Source organism: Clinocottus analis, unplaced genomic scaffold (genome assembly GCF_023055335.1).
Source record: "Clinocottus analis isolate CAN_PGR_092001 unplaced genomic scaffold, fCliAna1.0.p SCAF_18, whole genome shotgun sequence".
Lineage (NCBI taxonomy): Eukaryota > Metazoa > Chordata > Actinopteri > Perciformes > Cottidae > Clinocottus > Clinocottus analis.
This window is the reverse complement of record NW_027175909.1, coordinates 10,636,839-10,655,557: the sequence shown is the minus strand read 5'-3', so window position 1 is coordinate 10,655,557 and position 18,719 is coordinate 10,636,839. Positions and strand designations below refer to the sequence as shown.

The 18,719-nt window shown below is 41.9% G+C and overlaps 1 protein-coding gene across 5 annotated transcripts in view; it reads right to left on the bottom strand.

The window, feature by feature from the left end:
* atp8a2 (ATPase phospholipid transporting 8A2) overlaps positions 1 to 18,719 on the bottom strand; it is a 48,502-nt gene that overhangs the window by 16,501 nt on the left and 13,282 nt on the right. For all 5 annotated transcript variants that reach the window (XM_068581980.1, XM_068581981.1, XM_068581982.1 and 2 more), the window contains 21 exons: positions 18,263 to 18,361; positions 18,112 to 18,157; positions 17,839 to 17,879; positions 16,357 to 16,430; positions 15,800 to 15,869; positions 15,332 to 15,459; positions 14,913 to 15,024; positions 14,611 to 14,779; positions 14,354 to 14,481; positions 14,171 to 14,248; positions 13,947 to 14,035; positions 13,614 to 13,658; positions 13,324 to 13,396; positions 13,016 to 13,204; positions 12,882 to 12,931; positions 12,716 to 12,785; positions 12,546 to 12,630; positions 12,191 to 12,330; positions 11,202 to 11,340; positions 10,534 to 10,598; positions 2,668 to 2,840 (listed from right to left, as the gene is read on the bottom strand). In XM_068581980.1, the coding sequence (XP_068438081.1) occupies positions 2,668 to 2,840; positions 10,534 to 10,598; positions 11,202 to 11,340; positions 12,191 to 12,330; positions 12,546 to 12,630; positions 12,716 to 12,785; positions 12,882 to 12,931; positions 13,016 to 13,204; positions 13,324 to 13,396; positions 13,614 to 13,658; positions 13,947 to 14,035; positions 14,171 to 14,248; positions 14,354 to 14,481; positions 14,611 to 14,779; positions 14,913 to 15,024; positions 15,332 to 15,459; positions 15,800 to 15,869; positions 16,357 to 16,430; positions 17,839 to 17,879; positions 18,112 to 18,157; positions 18,263 to 18,361 (2,063 nt within the window). The remainder of the gene's footprint in view (positions 1 to 2,667; positions 2,841 to 10,533; positions 10,599 to 11,201; positions 11,341 to 12,190; positions 12,331 to 12,545; positions 12,631 to 12,715; positions 12,786 to 12,881; positions 12,932 to 13,015; positions 13,205 to 13,323; positions 13,397 to 13,613; positions 13,659 to 13,946; positions 14,036 to 14,170; positions 14,249 to 14,353; positions 14,482 to 14,610; positions 14,780 to 14,912; positions 15,025 to 15,331; positions 15,460 to 15,799; positions 15,870 to 16,356; positions 16,431 to 17,838; positions 17,880 to 18,111; positions 18,158 to 18,262; positions 18,362 to 18,719) is intronic.

Here is an 18,719-nt window from a genome sequence, read left to right as displayed (position 1 = left end):
TCTGTGTGGGCAATACTTCAAACTGTTACTAGAAAAAGGAGGAGTCATATATACATTAACTAAAAATAATGTGTGTGTGTGTGTGTGTCTCTAAGGTCTTCAAATCCCCACCATGTTCGTCAGTGTTCAGATAATGACATTACAAAATCAAATTATGTGCAGCAGCAACAGCACATAATGAGGACAAATTGAAATTATGAGCAGATTAATGACCCTTCACACGCACACACACTTGCGCGGACACACACGCACGCCTGGAGGCCACAGGTCCTCAGGACGGTCCATCATCTATGAATATGTAAAAAGGATCATGTCCCGGTCAAACTGAAATCTGGGTGGTCTGCTTAGTATTCATCCACGGGCATGTGCAAAAACACACACAAATTTACACACATGCACAAACACACACGCGGGCGCTAACACACCCCCGGCCTCCACCCCACACCCCACAGGGGAAATCCTCAGAGTGTCTTTGGCCTCTGTAGTCGATGCAGAAGGATGGGATCAACTTCTGCTCTTTGTGTGCGTCTCTTGGCCTCTAACCACAAATCTCTCCGTCTCACTCGACCTTCCCTCTGCTCACTGCCAACAGTGTCTGGGATTCTATAAAGTGGCATTGGAGAGATGAAAGGCTCCCAGCGCTCTTCACGGTGGAGCTGAGCAGAAAATAAGCAGCCCCTAAGTCCTCCTATAAACAAACGCACAGTGAAGTCAGGAAGCCATGCGTACGAGTGCACCCAACACACACACACACACACACACACACACACACACACACACACACACACACACACACACACACACACACACACACACACACACACACACACACACACACACACATTCCCTCACTGTAATACATCGCACACATACAGTTGGTGAGATACTTGGATGTCTTAAAAGTCAAAGCTTTAGCTCATTATGTACAAGCACCTTATTAAAAAGTATTTTGCCACACTCACAACAGGAATCACCTACAGCAGTGCTTCCCAAAATGCGGGTCGGGACCTCCCAAGGCAGATGGAACCTTTCTGTTATCTTATTTTTTTTTTCCTGTGCATTGTTTTTATCTCATTGGGCCTCTAATAATTATTCAGATCAAAGAATCTGAGCAACAAAATGCTTAGGAAACATTGACCTACTGTACAAAATACAAATATCTACTCGTCAAGATTTGATCCAGATTTTTTTCCTTTTATGAATAGAAACACGTTTCTTTCTACAAGAAAAGCCATATTGACTCAAATGTTAAAACATGGTGTCAACACAAGTACCTGTACTTAAGGATGAATCATCATCTAAAAATTGGAAAATTCCCAAATACAGTGTTTTGCTCAAGGGGTACATTTTGGGACGCACTCAACAAAAGTAATGCCGGTGCTCCTGAAGGAAAAGGATTGAAACCTTCCAACGTGTTGAAAAGAGAAAACCTCAGGTACTTGCACATAGAGGAGCAGAAGCATCCTGATGACAACTTGTTATAAACAAGCAATGGAAATAATAAAGGCTTTTTATCAAAACGCCACTGCACTTCCAAATACCTGACTTTTGATTTTTTTGCACGCGTTCTAAAACTGGCAACATTTTGAATTAAATCAGGAACCAACTATGAATCAGACGTCTGATGTTTGATATCCATCCCTAAACAGAGAAGTACACAGAGAGAAGGACGAAGTGAAGGATAGAGGGGAGGAAGCTGGAGGCTGTTTGCAAGGCCTGTGAGACCTGAGTCCGGATATGGCCTGGATATGGAAGGGAGAGTCAATTACTTCCCTCCCGGCTGCACACACATATAAACACGAACGATCACACACACACACAAAAGACGAGTGGAAACTCTTTTGTTAAACATCACAGCTGGTGCTAAGACGAACATGACCAAAAAAGGGAGCACGCAGTAAACATTCTATGAACAGAGTGCACTTTGTATGAATGGAAGTGTATTATGGCAGTGTGCGTATGTGTTGGTGCCCGTTCTTGGGGAGCCACCAGTAAATGAGTCACGGCTGTGACATTTCCATGCAGCGTAGCTTATTACATTTCTCCTGCGGTGCTTTTATCATTCATGCTCATTTGCTGACTGTGCAACCCTTACAACATGTACAAAAAGGTATAAACGCTGGCACCTGCACCCTCTCTGTCGTGCACATTGCAGAGTATATGGTGAGATGCAATGGATTTTTTTCTTGAAAAGTCCCTGAAGTTGCTTTTTACCTTATCTCATTTAAAAGGGTCAGTTTGAGCTTTAGACTGTCATCACGATTAATTACTTAGATGACGTCTAACATTTCATGAAAGCTCACACCCCCACCTTTACCTGAGGATGACCATGCGTGGTCCACATATTACTAACAAGGGAAGACCACACTGGACTTTTCATTCTCCGATAATTCCAAATAATTAAATTCCATCATAAACAACAATATTGTTAACTTTTCTATATCAATTGTTTCATCAATTCAAAAAAATAGGCACCAATGACACATTTGGATTTAATGTTTTTGTCATTTTGAAGAACATTTAAGCAAGAAAGCCAAGAAAAAGCACTGGAAATTCAATATTTTTGGCCAAACTTTTCTAGACCTGTGCAATAAACCAAAGTGTGTGTGTGAGTGTGAGTGTGTGTGTGTGTGTGTGTGTGTGTGTGTGTGTGTGTGTGTTCCCTACCGGCAGCAGATGACAGCCTTGCAGGACAACGCCAAGTCAAGGAAGGCCTGGCGGAGCTCGAAAGACAGAGCATATTTCAGCGTCTGACCATCAATGATCAGCGCCAGCTCATTTTCCTTCCTCAGAGAGTCGCCCAGGGATGAACAGTGAGCTGTCAGAGTGGCACGGGTAGCCTGCGAACACACAATGAGGACGGTTTGAGTTTTTCTTAAATCCTTAAAAAAAAATAAAAATAAAAAAAAGGAAGATTGACGGTAAATCCCCATTTCCTCCAAAAACTAAGCTTCAGAGACCAGTGAGACAGTTTCACACATCATTAACATGCTTTAACTGACAAGCCTTTATCTCCAAAATCTCTTCTCCAGTTGGTTCAAGTTTACAACATACACACTAACACACTAGTGCTCATAGTGATGTGAAACCCTAACCTCTAACCCCAAACCTCACCATTAATTCCAGACAGACAATCTTAAAACCTAATCTTTCCCCCTAACTAAACATAGCTCTAAATCTCACCCTGAAAATGACTCTACAAGTGAGCACGTTTTCAGGTTGTGTTTTTGGGGACATGTGGCCTTTCAAACTGGTGAAAATACAAATCACATGCATCAAAACACACAGACAATTTGTTAAAAAGGTCAAAACCACTGGCAGCAAATGGAAGACATATGTTCTTGGTTTCTTGGGCAGCCATCATCTGGGGAAAGAATTTGCTTGTGTGTACACTAAACAATTAGGAATGCCAATATAAAGTTCACAGTTGTTGTAGACATCATGACAACACGCTGACGTTACAAGGTCCTCGGGGCAAGTTGGCTCATGGTTTCAAAATTAAAAAAATCTTTACTTCACAAAGCAGCAAAACGCCGCAGTGGGAGGAAATATGCAGGAGACACGCACAACTAGAGGAATATAGGTAGAAAAAGATGGATTATTGTGGTGGCCGGGTAAAAAAACATTCATATATAATAGCAAAGAGTAAGTATGTATGCGTGTGTGCGTCTGTGTAAATGCCAAATTGCCTGCAGGCCAGTAGTTTGGGGGCAATTTTGATGGAGCTCTTGATAATAGAGGAACAGGGATTAATGGAGAAAATAAACATCCCATGGAGTTGTAATGAATTCCATGTGGAGGAGCAGGCACGCTACAAGCAACCACGCACACGCAGACACACACACACCTGAGTTTTACCATTTCCACTGACTGAAATCATGATTTCCATGGGATCCCAAAGTCACAGAGCATTAAAATGGTTCCACGTGTATCATATTTGCTTTGAGTGGTTGATCTGTATAGAAGTTCTGCTGATAATAATAATCCAACCAGATTTACAAATAAAAAAAGGAACAACTTTAACTTTCTTATAATTAATCAAACTTCCTCTTAGAAATAAAGGATTCAAAAGGGTTCTTCCTGAAGGGCTGAGGTTCTACCCAGAACCATTTGCTTGCTTTTTTGAAGAAAGCTTTCTCAAGAATTCTTTGAAAGATAAAGGGCTCCAATAAAAACCCTTTTCACCAGACAAATACTTTTTGGGAGAAACAGTTCTTCCAGGATCGTTGAAAGGATGGATGTTATGAATAAAGGAGGATCTTGTAAGATGTTTTACTGCAAGATCAGTACGGATCAGATTAGGATTTAACAGTCCCAGCTCTGCCTTGATGTTTGTAAGAGCTCTTTACAATAAGGAGATCACCAGGTGAGTTCAGGTTAAGGCCTATTAAAATGCCTCTAACATTAAGCAAATGTTTTATCCATTTAGTGCTGTCCAATACTGTAGCATCCGCTCACAAACGGTCTTTCCGCTTTTGTTAGTTGACCATGTGGAATTCAGCTTATATAAATAATAAACAAGAAATGACGCAAAATGAAACGCCCCATGACATGAACTGTTTGTGGAAACAGCAGCAATCCAACTAAACACATGGCAATCAGATCAAAAATACCAAACCCGAGACACAAAAGTGCACAAACATTTTAAAATGTTGGCGTCGCTAAGAATCTGCACTGTCTCTCTCACGGCGGGTTATTGGCGGCCGTCAGACCCGAGAGAGTCCAGTGACCCGCAGAGAAATGACCTCTGTCCACCAGTCAGCATGTGCGAGAGACAACACAGCAAGCGCACACACACGCTCACATGTATGTATGCAACACAATCATAAGAACAATGCAGCCTCTCTTCTCCCTGCCAAATCGCCGCGCACACAAGTGTCCCTCCTCTTCCCGAAAAAAAATCCGGGCTCTTGTTTTCTCAGCCTGAGGCTGTGTGTTTTTCTTTGTATGCCGGAATTCCTGTTTGCATTCACCTTTTTCCCCAAACAGGGAGAAGGAAAACAAAAACATAATGAAGGGATTAAAAGAGATTACAGGTTGTCAGAGTCCTGAAGCTCAAAGTGTCCATGTGTGATGTGCATGTGTTTTTACAGAGTAAAACGGGTTGTATATGTCATGCACAAGGGTTGTGTGTACGTGTAGATGTCGTGCACAGGGGTTGTGTGTATGTGTACTTGTCATGCATGTGTGAGAGATGAGAATCTGCCAAAATCTCCTTTCCTCTGCTTGTCCTCACCTCCTCAGAGTAATGGACACAAAAAGCTTCAGCAGCACAATGCAGAGTAAACAGCACGCAAGTGAAAGAATCATTGTATAAAAACACTGCACATGACTCATATGTGGGTGTTGATGCTTTAAGTCTTTCCCATTTTCTGCACGGGGCTCCCATTTAGAGAGCTGTTATAATAATAACAACAACGGCTTAGTTGCGTCTGAAGTTGACAATAGTGTGAACCCATGTCATTTTCACATCTTAAGAAAGGCGCAAAAACAGAGGATCACACACACGGTTTAATCCTCAAGTGAATGCAGGCAGTTCACCAGTCAGCGAGGTCGTAATATAACACGGTGGCTTGTGACAGCAAGTCTAGTCCAAGCTTTAGTGGCGGCTAAGATAACCCGGAATAATAACCGGGTCTAAGTCTGCATGGAGCTGTAGAGGATTTAAAAAAGGTAACTAAAGGTACAACCGCTAGTTAGCTTTGAAAGCTAACAGACAAGCGTTTTCCAAAGTACAGCAAGTCCAGACCCAACTGTATCCTCATGAGAAAGAACGGCGTCTCAACATGAAAAGAAACAGCTCACTAAAAGGTCCACTATGATCTTTAAACAATTTCTCAAAGAGAAATCAAAGAAACATCCATTAATATGTAACTTTACACATTCTCACGGTAAATTATCCGCTATTTCTGGAGACCGTAGAGGAGAAATTCTTTGATTGCACCAATTGCATTATGACAGATCGCATTAGCGAGCAGTTTTATCTTCCAAACTCAATGTTTATTTTTCATACGCATCTGAGCTCCAAGAGGCCGGAAACACATGCATGTGCACACGCAGGCACACACACACAACCATGTTCACAGGCCCTTCTGCATGGAATTTTATCAGGTTTATATTTGGACCACTATATGGGAAGGGCATGAAGCCGATTTGAGATATCACAGGTCACTTTCTCTTATTGCAGGCTTTACCATGAAATGCGCAAGCACAAACACAAACACACACACACACAAATATAAATCCACATATATATATATATATATATAAATAAATGCACACAATGAGCAAGGGGAAAGCCAAATGTTGATCCGTTCCAGGCCCCCCTCTCCATTCAAAGAGAGCTTAATTGCTAGTTCCATCATGATAAATGTACATGGCAAAAAATAGTATAATTTTCAAAAACAGCACTAAGCAAGACAAAAAGGAAAAGGTACAAAGAAAATGGAGATTAACAGAGAGGGAGGGAGAGAGATAGATAGAGAGAGGTAGAGTGAAAAGAAGGCGAAGAGAGACATGCTCATTCATATCTGAAGTGCAGATTCTGTCACCACCACTGAGATTTAATATACCGTTTAATTATCGGACTGCGCATCTGTACAAACACCCACATCCTCTTCTTCCTGAGACACCCCCCCCCCCCCCCCCCCGCCCCACACACACACAGTGGGAAGCCAACAAAATAATAAAGCATGTAAGTTGAGGCGCAAAATGTGAGTGCGTGTGTGAATTAAGATGATTAATGAGCAGAAGAGAGATGTTTGTTTTAGAGTTGTACTGCGGGCAGCGTGACAGCAAGCGGGGATTGTGGGAAAGTTAGATGTAATGTATATTCAGAAATATCAAGCAGATCTGGGTGATCACGTGCCACTGCATCTTGAGTAAACTGAAAGAGTGCGGGACAGATTTAGAGACTGATACGGGAGGCAGAGACTTCACATTCTCATGCTCGTGTGTCCTTCAGTATTGACTAAACAGAAAAAGACACGGCAAAGATTTGTGTCGGTCTGTGTGTGGCATGTGATCCGAAGGTGACAGATGGCACTCGTCACAGCTTCAGTGGTCGCAAACCGTTTACCCAGGAGGCATTGCTCACAGGGTTTGTTTTGATGGGAGGAGGAGCACCAAAAGGAGATCGCATTACAAGTCACTCATCGTCCTCACATGCCTCAGTACCATTCGTTTCTCCCTTCCCTTCTCTATCCAGATTGTCTGTCTCATACATGAAGTACAATAAACACTCCTCGGCTTTATTCACAAACACACTTCTGCGCTTCCACCAAGATAAACACGCATATTTTGTTGTTTGTTCATGCTCTTCCTCTGACCGTCCCTTTAACACACATTCATTTTTCCTGTGTAGTTGCTTCCTATGCATATCGAGAGGGTGCTGACAGATGTGGAGGTAGGAGTGTGAAGAAGACATGGAGCGGAGAATGGCCTTGGTGGGTGTTGGGGGGCGAGGGGGCATGTGCTGTTGAGACTGGCAAACGCAAGATCAACCTCACAGATCAGCCTTCACATTGATAAAAGAAAAAAAGGGTGCGATCGAGAGTGAAAATTGGGGACAAAGTCTTTTAAATGGGGTCAAGAGGTCAACCTCGAGGTGAGATTTTGATAAGCAGCTTCTGTTTTCGCTCACATGCAAGTTACAATTTCAAACGGGCCAACAAGCACAAAGAAGCTGAGCCGACACAAGCTATTTTAAGTGTGAGATAAGTGACGGACTGAAGACAGTGTTGCTTTTATCTGCACCGAACACCAGACACAACGAGAGCTCTCTGAAGTTGTCCTGATTGACAGGCATGACTGTGACACCACGCGCAAACACAAGTATGCCACTTTACACGCGATGACAGGATGTTCCTTCTCCGACAGCTCTATCTCCAACTATAAATCAATGTTGTTTAAGGGAGAGGATATTTAATATCTGATCTGAAATATCCGATTATCTGTGGGACATTATTGTAAAGGGGCGTGAATGTAAAGGAGTCGCTTTGTCATGTGGTTTATTCCATCTCATGTTTGTCCACTTGAAAGCGTGCTACAAAATGCAACTGGCTCCGAAGCAGGAAATTCCACGCATGACCCATGGTTTATGTTTCATGTCAACCAGCTGTCTCTCTGTGCCATAAAGAAATGCATCCGTCTGTACAACTATTTTACTAAAGAATCCCATGAGTGATAAGCCTGAGGTTCAAATTCCAAAACTTGCTCAAGGACACATCAGCAGAGTGTAAGCTTGATATTTCCAGCTGAAAAATAGATTCCCTACTGCATCAAGTTGTTTTGAGTTGCTGTTAAATGACGTCTATTAAACTGCATATGGCATGGGAACGTTCGAAAACTCCACTACGCAAAATCAGGTTAGGAATAGCTCTCATCATAGTAAAAGTCCAGTCATTCGTGTCATTATCAGAGAAACAGCTTACATGTGACTTTTTCCTTAGTTCTAGTGGTATTTCACTTTCATTAAACTCCTGATGATTGAAAGATTTGTCTGAAAAATGTGTATTTGCTCTCAGCAATGGCCTAAATTCTTCACTGAAACAACACATCCCGCCTCATTAAAAGTCATTCAGCTGTAGAACAACCCTTTTTTTCCAGCTTGGAAACATTTTTAATGAAAGGGTTTACAAAAGTTCACTTTTCTAACGTGTTGGTGCAAAAATGTTCAGCCTTTATGAAACAAAAACCTCTTGTCTAATGTGCTATTGGATCTATCTAAGTCCATGTGCAATCCTTGTAGAAGAATTTCCCAAGGAAGATAGGCATAACATTCCCTTTGCCTGCAATTAAAGCTTAGACACAAGAATTTCAAATATGTATCAGCAATAACGGCGGGGCAATAAAAATGAAATCACCTGTTGAAACCAAATGTTTCATCCTCCAACCCGACAGCAATCAGACTTTGAACCACTTACTGGAACACTACAGTACGTGACACTGGCTTCCCACAGTTTAAAAACATCTCCAGAATGTGTACACCCATTTCACTTTAAGCAGTTTAAGATAGGTAGGCCTGTTAAGCCATTGATTCACCTAAAACAAAAATGTTAAAAATGGGAAACCCCCTCTTTTAGGCCAGATGGCATCATGTGACAGACCCAGAAATTGTCATGCCAACATTTGGCCACTGAAAAATGTGCTTTAAAGCACATCTCTCTTCTATGAGTGACAAGGGGAAGCAACGCCTGAGCAACCAGAGGCACCAGACCCTCAGAAAACATGATACATATTTGGGGATTTTCATGTTCAAACTAATTTTAGCCCAAATGATGTGTATTCTAAACAATTTCCAGGCCTATACATCAGTTTTATGACCCTGGCAGCTCTGATGATAAAACATGGAAGACAGACCAGTAACAACATTTTCCAAACTGTGTTAAAAATGATCCACTTACAGTGCTAACTCTATTAGCTTTCACCCTCTTGTACTAATCACATTGACAATTCTCCTGCATTAAATGTTCACCCCGTCTAGCTCACTTTATTCAGCGTCTGAAGAAGCCTTTCACGCTGGCTGTCTTTCAAACAGCCAGACACCACTTTGATGCATGTTACCGTAAAATGACGACTATTTCCTTTGCTTGAAGTTGGCGTAATACAGGAAAGAAAACTATTATAGGTGTGAAGTTGTGCAATTCAATTTAAATGATGACCAACATTAAAATATTCTACCCAAGATTCCAGTTGGATGCAATGTTAAACATGCACAGGTATGCACTGCTGATCATGCTATAGACTAATAAAATGCCTCTTTGTCCTTCACACACAAACACACATTTACAAATACACACAACACACAGTTCCGACAGTTAAACTTTATGGAGCCACAATCTCCTCAGTCTCACATATAAACAAATTCTATAAAAGTGAACACACGGTGAGTGTGTATGCAAGTGTTTGAGTGTCGGCACACATGTGGGAGTCAGAGAGTGAGTGAACCAGAGACAGACACAAAGACACATGACAGTGATCAAGCATTTAGGTTAAGCAGTCACACATGAAACCCGAACGCGAAGAACACTTAACTAGGGTTGAAATCTAATTTAGAGATCTCTGATCTCACTTTAAAAATAGCCACAGGCACATATGTACTTGTACATACAGTCTGTGACCCCGCTGGCCTTTAGCTAGACACAGGTTGGCTAAAGACACACAAATAGTGTGAGAATACTGTGTGATCGTTAAAAAGGCAGCTACTGTATGCGAACGTTGTGAAAGAGACGGAAGGAGGGGGGAATAAAGAGAGGGAAAGAAGTGATAGTTCACAACTTGTCTCTTTTCATCCCTTTCTCCAAAAGGGACACCAGAGACTTTAATTACCTGCACCTGTGAGCACACAAAGAGCCCCACCCACCAATCTGGCTGTGGACCACACCCTAGTTCCCACAGTAACCTGCTTAAGACCCCAACACTTAACCCCCTCCCTTCTTTATATAAACACACACACACACACAAAATACTGTACATAGTGTACACAGACGTGACTCAATGAGGTCGGCAGGAGGAAGAGGAGGGTCTACTCACGTCCAGAGAGTCCTCGTTGACAATGATGAGGGACATGCCGTGTGTCACCAGACGACAGGAGTAACCTGAGAAACAGAAACAGATAGTGGATGGGGGAGAATGGGGGATGGGCGAGAGATTAGATGTACTCAAATCCAAAACACAGGGGGAAACCTTGTCTCATGTACAACTGGATTTGCGAAATCCTGCTCCACTCTCTCACACAGCTATCTGACTCCATTCTCCTCCATCAGCCTCTGGCCATCATCATATCTCTATTGTAGTCGTGGTATGCATAGTTAGGTGTGTGAAATATAAATACAATGTGCGCAGTACTGTCTCAGAGAGACTCCAAACGTATAAACTAAATGTAGATCTTATTTATAAGTGTTGTTTTGTGGAAATCTGCCACAAACGTCCAGTGCATCTTTGAGTCCCTTCCACCCTGCGTACCACTGGCATCTAGAGATTTGAGAATTGTCTGGCAGTTAATGGCACACACACAATGACTACTATTCTTCTCGCCATCATTCAATTAACTCTAGAGACAAGGGGACTTCCACACCAGCGCTGGATTTGTCTTCATCACTGGCACAAACTGCACTAAAAGCACTCCCACAGCTGCTTGGGGCACAACTTGAAGTCTCTTCCTAGGACTATGTTTATGTAAAAGGTTTCTTCTCTCTTACCTATGTTGATGGCAGTCTCCTGCTTGTCTCCAGTGAGGACCCAGATCTTGATGTCGGCCCTCATCAGAGTGGCGATGGTCTCTGGCACGCCGGCCTGCAGACGGTCCTCTATGGCTGTGGCACCCAACAGAAGTAAGTTCTGTTGGCGGAACAGAAATAACATTAAAAAAAAGACAGTGAGATTAAAAAAGGAATGTCGGTTAAAACATCCCCAGACTGTGTGTGAGAGCTCTTTCACTCCAGAAAACATCATCCCTATCTCGTTAGAGGATGAGAACAATGCCAGCAAGTTCAGTTGGGTTGGTGCAGCATCTCATTTTAGACCTTTGTACCAACTCTCAGTGTTCGTGCCAAAAAGTAACCCATTACCTTTCCCCCCCCCCCTTGCTTTAATTTGTTCAGCATTTAAATGCATGTGTACCCTCATTAGACACACTCAGACGCACACACAAACACTCGCACGGACACACAAGTTAACACTACTGTGTTGTTGACTCCAGTTTTATGGGGCTTTTGGCACACTGGTGAAGGTAATTACCCATGTGGTCTCCCAGTCTGAGCTCCCCTCCTGCAACTGCTTCCTCTTTTTTTCCTCTTCACTTATTTCCCACCTTGACTCTCTACTTTAAATCCTTAGTTTGCCCACATATTAGTTTAACTCTCTTGTGAATATCTGTTTGTCTGAAATCTCTGTATTATTTTGTTCACTTATTCCCCAGTCAGTGCCATATTTCTGACCAATACAAGATGTCCACAACGTCATCCCTTTAAGAAGGAGCAGCGTCTGTCTCTACAATCTGCAGTTTACAAACACGATGAGTAATGAAGCACATTGTGTTTTATTGCAGTGTGGGAATCAATGGAGCCACTCTGCCACCTGCTGGCAAACAGGAAGTGTGTGTTAGTACAAGTATGAATTTCGTGACATGGTCTCTGCTTTAATTTTCAGACATCTCACATCACTCGAGAGAAAGAGACGGTGTGTTTACCTTTTCAAGTAGTTCATAACACTCCTCTAGTTTCTGAGCGCGGTCTTTGAGCACAGTGCTGACGCGATTGTATTCCTTTAGCCACTCCTGGTAGGCGTCTTCCTCCAGGTCCACATAGGCAAAGCACAGAGTCCTCAGACCTGAACGGATGGGAGGAGGATAAGATGATCAATCAGGGTGATTATGGAGAATAGATTGAGTTTATAACTGTGAGTGAATGGACGCTAAGAAGCAGGTAGATTGGAGGAAACTTAGGAAAGATGCCTCTGAGGTGGGACCGAGTAAAACCAGTGAGACAAACAAGCATCTTTTAAACAGAGAGAAACTCAACTGTGTCTTCCCTTCCCTCTCTTACCTTCAGTTGCAAACTGTTCCAGATGAGCATTAGTTAATTCTTTGTACTGGGACGCCTCAGTCAGACGCTCAAAAATGACATTATCCTGCAAAACAACAAAATAAGCTAAATTAAAAACTGTTAAAGGGCATTTGGAGAGCTGAATTACAGTCATAATGAGATAAACATACCGCTCCTTTGCAGTACAGTCGTAGCTTCCCGTTGGGGGTTCTGACCACCACAGACATGCGCTTGCGGTTACTGTAAAGGAAGCAGTGGGCTTAGTTTCAAAACGCACTACAGTTTTATATTACACAGTTATTTACTGCCTGAGAAGAATATTAATAGGAGTATTACCTGGAAAACTCCAGCACATTTAGTAGCTCATAGCTCATCTCTTTTCCTCTCTGAAATCAACAACAAAATGTCAGCTCCCAACTTTTTACAAAGCAGCAAAGCCTGCAGTAAAGTACGCAGATTCACACACTCACAGCTTCAATTATGACTGAATGCGGGGTTCTTGCAGTGAAGACAAACCCGAGCCCTTTGGCCCCTTTGACCAGCGCTCCTTCATCTGGAGAAGAGGCCTGGTAAATGAGCTGGTCCTCCTCTCTCTCTGGGACCACGGTGTGGCACACGGCCATCATTGTCAGAAACTCACAGATCTGCGGCGATGTAGGCTAAACACATACACACAAACAGAGAGGACTTGGTGTTGAACAGCATCCCTTGTCAACTTTTGGGCAGAATAGGTTTGCTTCAAATAAAGAAAAATGAGAAAAGCATCAGAGACACCTACATGGTTCTCGATGTTTTGGTTGAGAGTTGGGTCGTCAAACTCTGTCGAGCTATTGCTGCTGGACGGCAGATTGCTGTGAGACAAGGAATACAGATTTATGGCAGAAGTTAATACAATATTGTGAAGAAAAAGGGTAATTTATGTTGCATGATAGGCTAAAATAGATGAGTAATCTTCAACTTTTTGTCGATTATTCGATTAATATTTTAACACATACACAGCCTGAAATAGAGAAAAGAATATCAGAAAGGGGAAGACGGATGAGAAGGTCAGAGGAGAAGGTCACTGACCTGAAGTCATCCATTGAACGATCACAGTCAAGATCAGGGAAGTGTCTGCAGTGATGAATGAGGTTGTATTGGAAAAGGAATCAATCAGTTGATGAGTTGATTAGTTCATTTGTTTAAGGTTGTCAGAGTTCAATCAATTGAAAGAATAACAACACAGTATTACAAGGAAGTCGAAGACATGAATGTGTTTAATAGTCAGAGATTAAAAAGGTTACTCAGTGCTACATTACATTTAGTGGCAGTCTAAGTTAATTTTCTTTTAGAAGGTGGCTCCTTTTACAGGCAGAGCAAAGAGGCAATAATTAATTTACAGAAAGAAAAGAGATGACTGACCCATATGTAATTCCCGCAATAGTACACTTCTTGAAGTTCATGATGTTGCAGGTCAGAGTTCCGGTCTTGTCGGAAAAGAGATACTTCACCTGGAAAAGATAATTGGTAATGTAAGCAAAGACTGCACATTTAACGTCTGTGTATTGATTGAGTGTGTATGTAACGCTAACCCCGGCTTTTCCTATTTTCCATCATAAAGCCACTGAGGAGGGCGAGGAACTGACCTGGCCTAGCTCCTCATTAAGATTGGACGTTCGAGCCATGGCCGACGTGTCTGTCTCTGCGTAGTACATCTCCATGTCCTGAGGAGCGCAAAGGGATCAGAAATATTTGACTAGTTGCAGAGGGCTAATGCAAACATGGAAAAAAATGCATTACACACACACACGCACACGCACGGAGCATACCCAGTTGATGAAGAGGGCCTGTGTGAACTTGACCACCTCCAGAGTGACCAGCAGGCTGATGGGGATCAGGTTGTTGTACAGGATGATGAACGTCAGCAGGTTATACGCAAAGTTAGTGGAGATGTCACCTACACAAACACACAATATTTGCTTATTCACTGAGCCTTAAAATGTGTATTAATGCCACCTCATTACCGTTGGAGACTGACGTTACTGGTTGGGAAAAGCAGTATGTGTGTGTGTGTGTGCATTCTCACCAGCCCTGGACAGGTACCAGCAGGATTCTTCAGTATGTTTGTCGTTCCAGATGGCTGCGCCCACAGAGCTGATCAGAGCCATGACCAGCAGGATGCCAAACAAGACCAGGATCTGCATGTTTGTCACTCGCTCCACATTAGAGCGCTTCAGTGGTGCCTTGGTGGAATTCTGGCAGGTGGACAAGTCAATGAATACAGCATAAAGATACTCGCATCAAAACAATGCTGGACGATGGGACAGTTTTGTTAAGTTTAATTAATTATATTCAATATATTGTATCCAGACAAGACCATGGGTTTACCTGCATCAGTTTGGAATCATGGCCAGTGTAGACGACAATTCCAACAACCCACTGCGTGTTTCTGAGCTGTGCGCCGCGCAGCAAGACCTGGTCTGGGCCCAGGGGAGCTGGACTGAGAAGAGCAAGGGACAAACAAAACATGAGATTCATACAACTTTTGGGCAACCTGCATAAAAAACTCTTGATCAATTTAAATATATAAAGAATGCAAATGCTTTTATTATGAATAGTTGTCTTTTTAATTTGATGTATTTTTTGCTGGATGAAAATTGTTAAATAGATATCTATGTAGGTTTATCCTGTTGTCTTATAACAAACAAAGATACTATTTGAATACTACTAACTTACAAATGAAAAGTGCGTTCAATACACTTGCTTTTGTCAATCAATAACTGTCTATGTGTGCGTTTGTGTCTCACTTCTGGTTCTCCAGCCGCAGTGTGCCAGTGAAGTCATACAGGTGTCTGTTGGGTTCTTCACACTCCAAGCGACCAGACAGCACAACCAAATCCTCCAGCGTTTGAAAGGCAGCTGTGAGCGAGAGACCCTGGAAAAAGTTTAATATGACAAGCCACAATTATCACACGGTACATTTCTAAAAAGCAAGGTTCATAAGACAAAACAAGTCTAACACCAATAACAGTAGGAGATAGAAAGAGAACAAGAACTTTATAAAATCTAATCAGGCCTTATGTGTGACCACATGGATGCAAATGTGAGCTTTGTGATAGGTACATCTTTTATTAATGACGATTTGCAGCCTAACTGCAAGAATTACAAAAAAAAACAACACATACTTTGTACTAAAACTGGGGTAAAATTCCTCACGGACAAAGTGCAGAATCCATTCATTGAGAACTCTCAGACTGAGCGCTCCTTGGTTTTACCTGTCTGATCTTCAGGTTGGTTTCTCCGTCCAGGTTGGAGGTCTCAGTGTAACACATGGCCTGAGGCTCGCTGGAGAGAAGAGACACATTTACAGTGCTTCAAATTGTTAAACCATCAATGCACAGGAAATCAGTCAATGGCCATTTTGAATATCAAATAATCAATTATGTAATTGTCTTTCTTTTCTTTTTTATTAATAATCATCATCAAACATCCACTTATCAAATATGAATATTTACTTTTTTTCCATGATTTCATACATTTTTTCAATTTGAACACTTTGAGTTTATGATTTGATATATTTTTAAACAGTTCTTTAGGTTCCCACAATATCAAATTGGAATGAATTACTACGTTATAAATAAATAAATCAAAAGACTAGTAAACAATTGATACAGAATGAAAATGCATCATTAATTGCAGCCTTAGAGAGTAATTTAACACACAAACAATTAGAAGACATATATTAACAGATAAATATACACAAAAGCATAAGTGCGCTCACACACACAAACATGCACACTCATACACACACACACACACACTGAAGTCTGACCTGGAAGACACAATAACTATGTCAGCTGGAAGGTGCTGGCCATTGGTCACCTTCACTATGTCTCCTACTGCCACCTTGTGGCCAGGACACAGCCGTGCAACAGCGAGAAAGAGAAAAAAGGTGGGGAGAAATAAAAAGAGGGGCGTTAAGGCAACGAGGGTAAAGGGTAAAAAGGGAGTATAAAGGAGGGAGACAAACAGAGGAAACAAGAGGCAGGTTATTAAGTGACCAATCGAGAGGCAGCGAATAGAAAAAGACGAAGACTTGAGACAAAGTGACAGTGAGCACAGCAGTGCATAGCTGCATAACTTTTTGGATTATGCCGCAACAGAGGCAGACAGACCTGATTAACACACAGAGATTACAAGAATGTAGAGACGGATTAAAAGAGGGGAAAAAGCCATTCAATCTTAGCCTTGAAAAACTGCAGTTTTTGGTAAAAAAAAAAATGTTTTTCAAAAACTAGAGGGAAATTCCTGTGGCACTTACAGCAGAGTTCTTTTCCTAATAAAAAGGAGCATTCTGGGAAACTACTTGTAACCGCCTTTGTTTAATGTGTACATTATTGAATCAGCAGGGCATCTGGAACAAATTCCTTCACCTTTTCTGACCCTGAATAACAAGAGGGCTGCATTCCTGCTCTACACCACAAAACAAGGACTCAAGTTTGATTTGAAATGACCTGCTGGAGCACGGCTGTACACAGCTGGACTCAGCTAATGAGTACATTCAGGAAGAAGTCCACATTTTAAGACAATAGTGATGCATGTGTTGTACAAGAACATACATTCTACTGTAAAAAACCCAAGGGTTCATTTTGCTCAAGTAACTTTAACACAAGGAATGCACTGAACGAAAAAAAAACTACCTGCAAATGCCATAATACTAACTAGTTCTTATGAACTGCAGGAAATCTAATTATTAAACTAACAAGCACTGCCTATGTGGAATATTGGACAAATCCTCAACTGCCTTGTTATCTGGCCCTAAAACATCAATACTAATTGGAAGAGTATCATTTTACTGTCAGAGATTCACAGCACAGATAGATCCACAGCAAACACAGACTGGGTGACTACAGTGTAGCCACAAGAAATCCTGCACGGAAACCGTCTCAGGTAAGACCGAGACAGAAATGTTGCTCCTGAGACAAATGGAACCATATAATAATCAAATAAGCCACAAACTATGAGATTGTAATTATTGATTTCACACAAAAAAGACCTTTAATTTATTACTGCAATATATGCCTAATTGCATATTACATCTACAATATTTGAATGCTTTTGCTGCAACTGATTAAGGTTAATTAGCTAAATTACTTATTTTAAGATGGTCCATCTTATAGTATTATTTTATGCCATTCATACCAATGAAGTTTGTTAAACTGAACTGTAAAACTAATGAGGTCAAGAGGCGGGCAAAGCGCGGGACAGGTGAGCGAGAGAGTAACAATGATGGAGTCTGTGATGATACTGATACCTGTTTCCATATGATCGTCTGCCAGGCTCCACTCCGCAGCACTGAGAGACAAGGACAACACAGCCATCAGTCAACCTATAGAGCAGCACTCATACAGTATTCATGGGGACTAAACTTTTTGTCTGGGGCCTGCACTATAGTGAGTGACAGACAACAGCCATTCACTCAGCCATGAAGGGAAAACAAAACCCACACAAATAGACACAAGCAGACTCGTGGAAAAGCGCATAGACAGTTGATGCATATTAACAAGCACAGACACGCAGGCGGTACCTGTTGTCTTCTTCTTGTTTACGGTGTTGTCTGCTTTGTGTCTTTTCTGTTGAGACAGATAAAGAAGTGTGAGGTGTATAATGCCCCCCTCTCCTGTCATTTTAAAAGTAGTCCCTTCTCCCCATACAGTAAGTGGTGCTGTGGTACTCACATAGTCCTCTATGATCTCTTTGATACCAGCCACTGTGAGAATGAAGATGAGTGGGACCAGTGTGGTGTAGCGACCGGTAGGCGATACATCAGGGATTTGCTGGTCAGAGTCAAGAGAGGCAGCGATCAGAAATCATTGCTGATGGTGAGTTGAGTAGTTCAAAGCACTTATAATGCACCACCACAATGATGGTCCAAAACATTAGACAAGGCAGTGGAGTATAATGAGCGGAATGGATAATGAATCTTTGATAGGTGTAAAGGGCCATGTGAGCATGATGAATGCAGTTTCATGAGTCTCACACACAATAAAACAAGAATCTGTCTTCTCCTCCCATCAAGTAGTGACTACAGAGTGGGATAAGTGATCAGCTTCTCTGATCAAATTTTTTTTTCAGTTTAGAAACTGTCACAAAGTTGTGATCGGACTTGACATGCTGTGAGGGAAATGATTAATA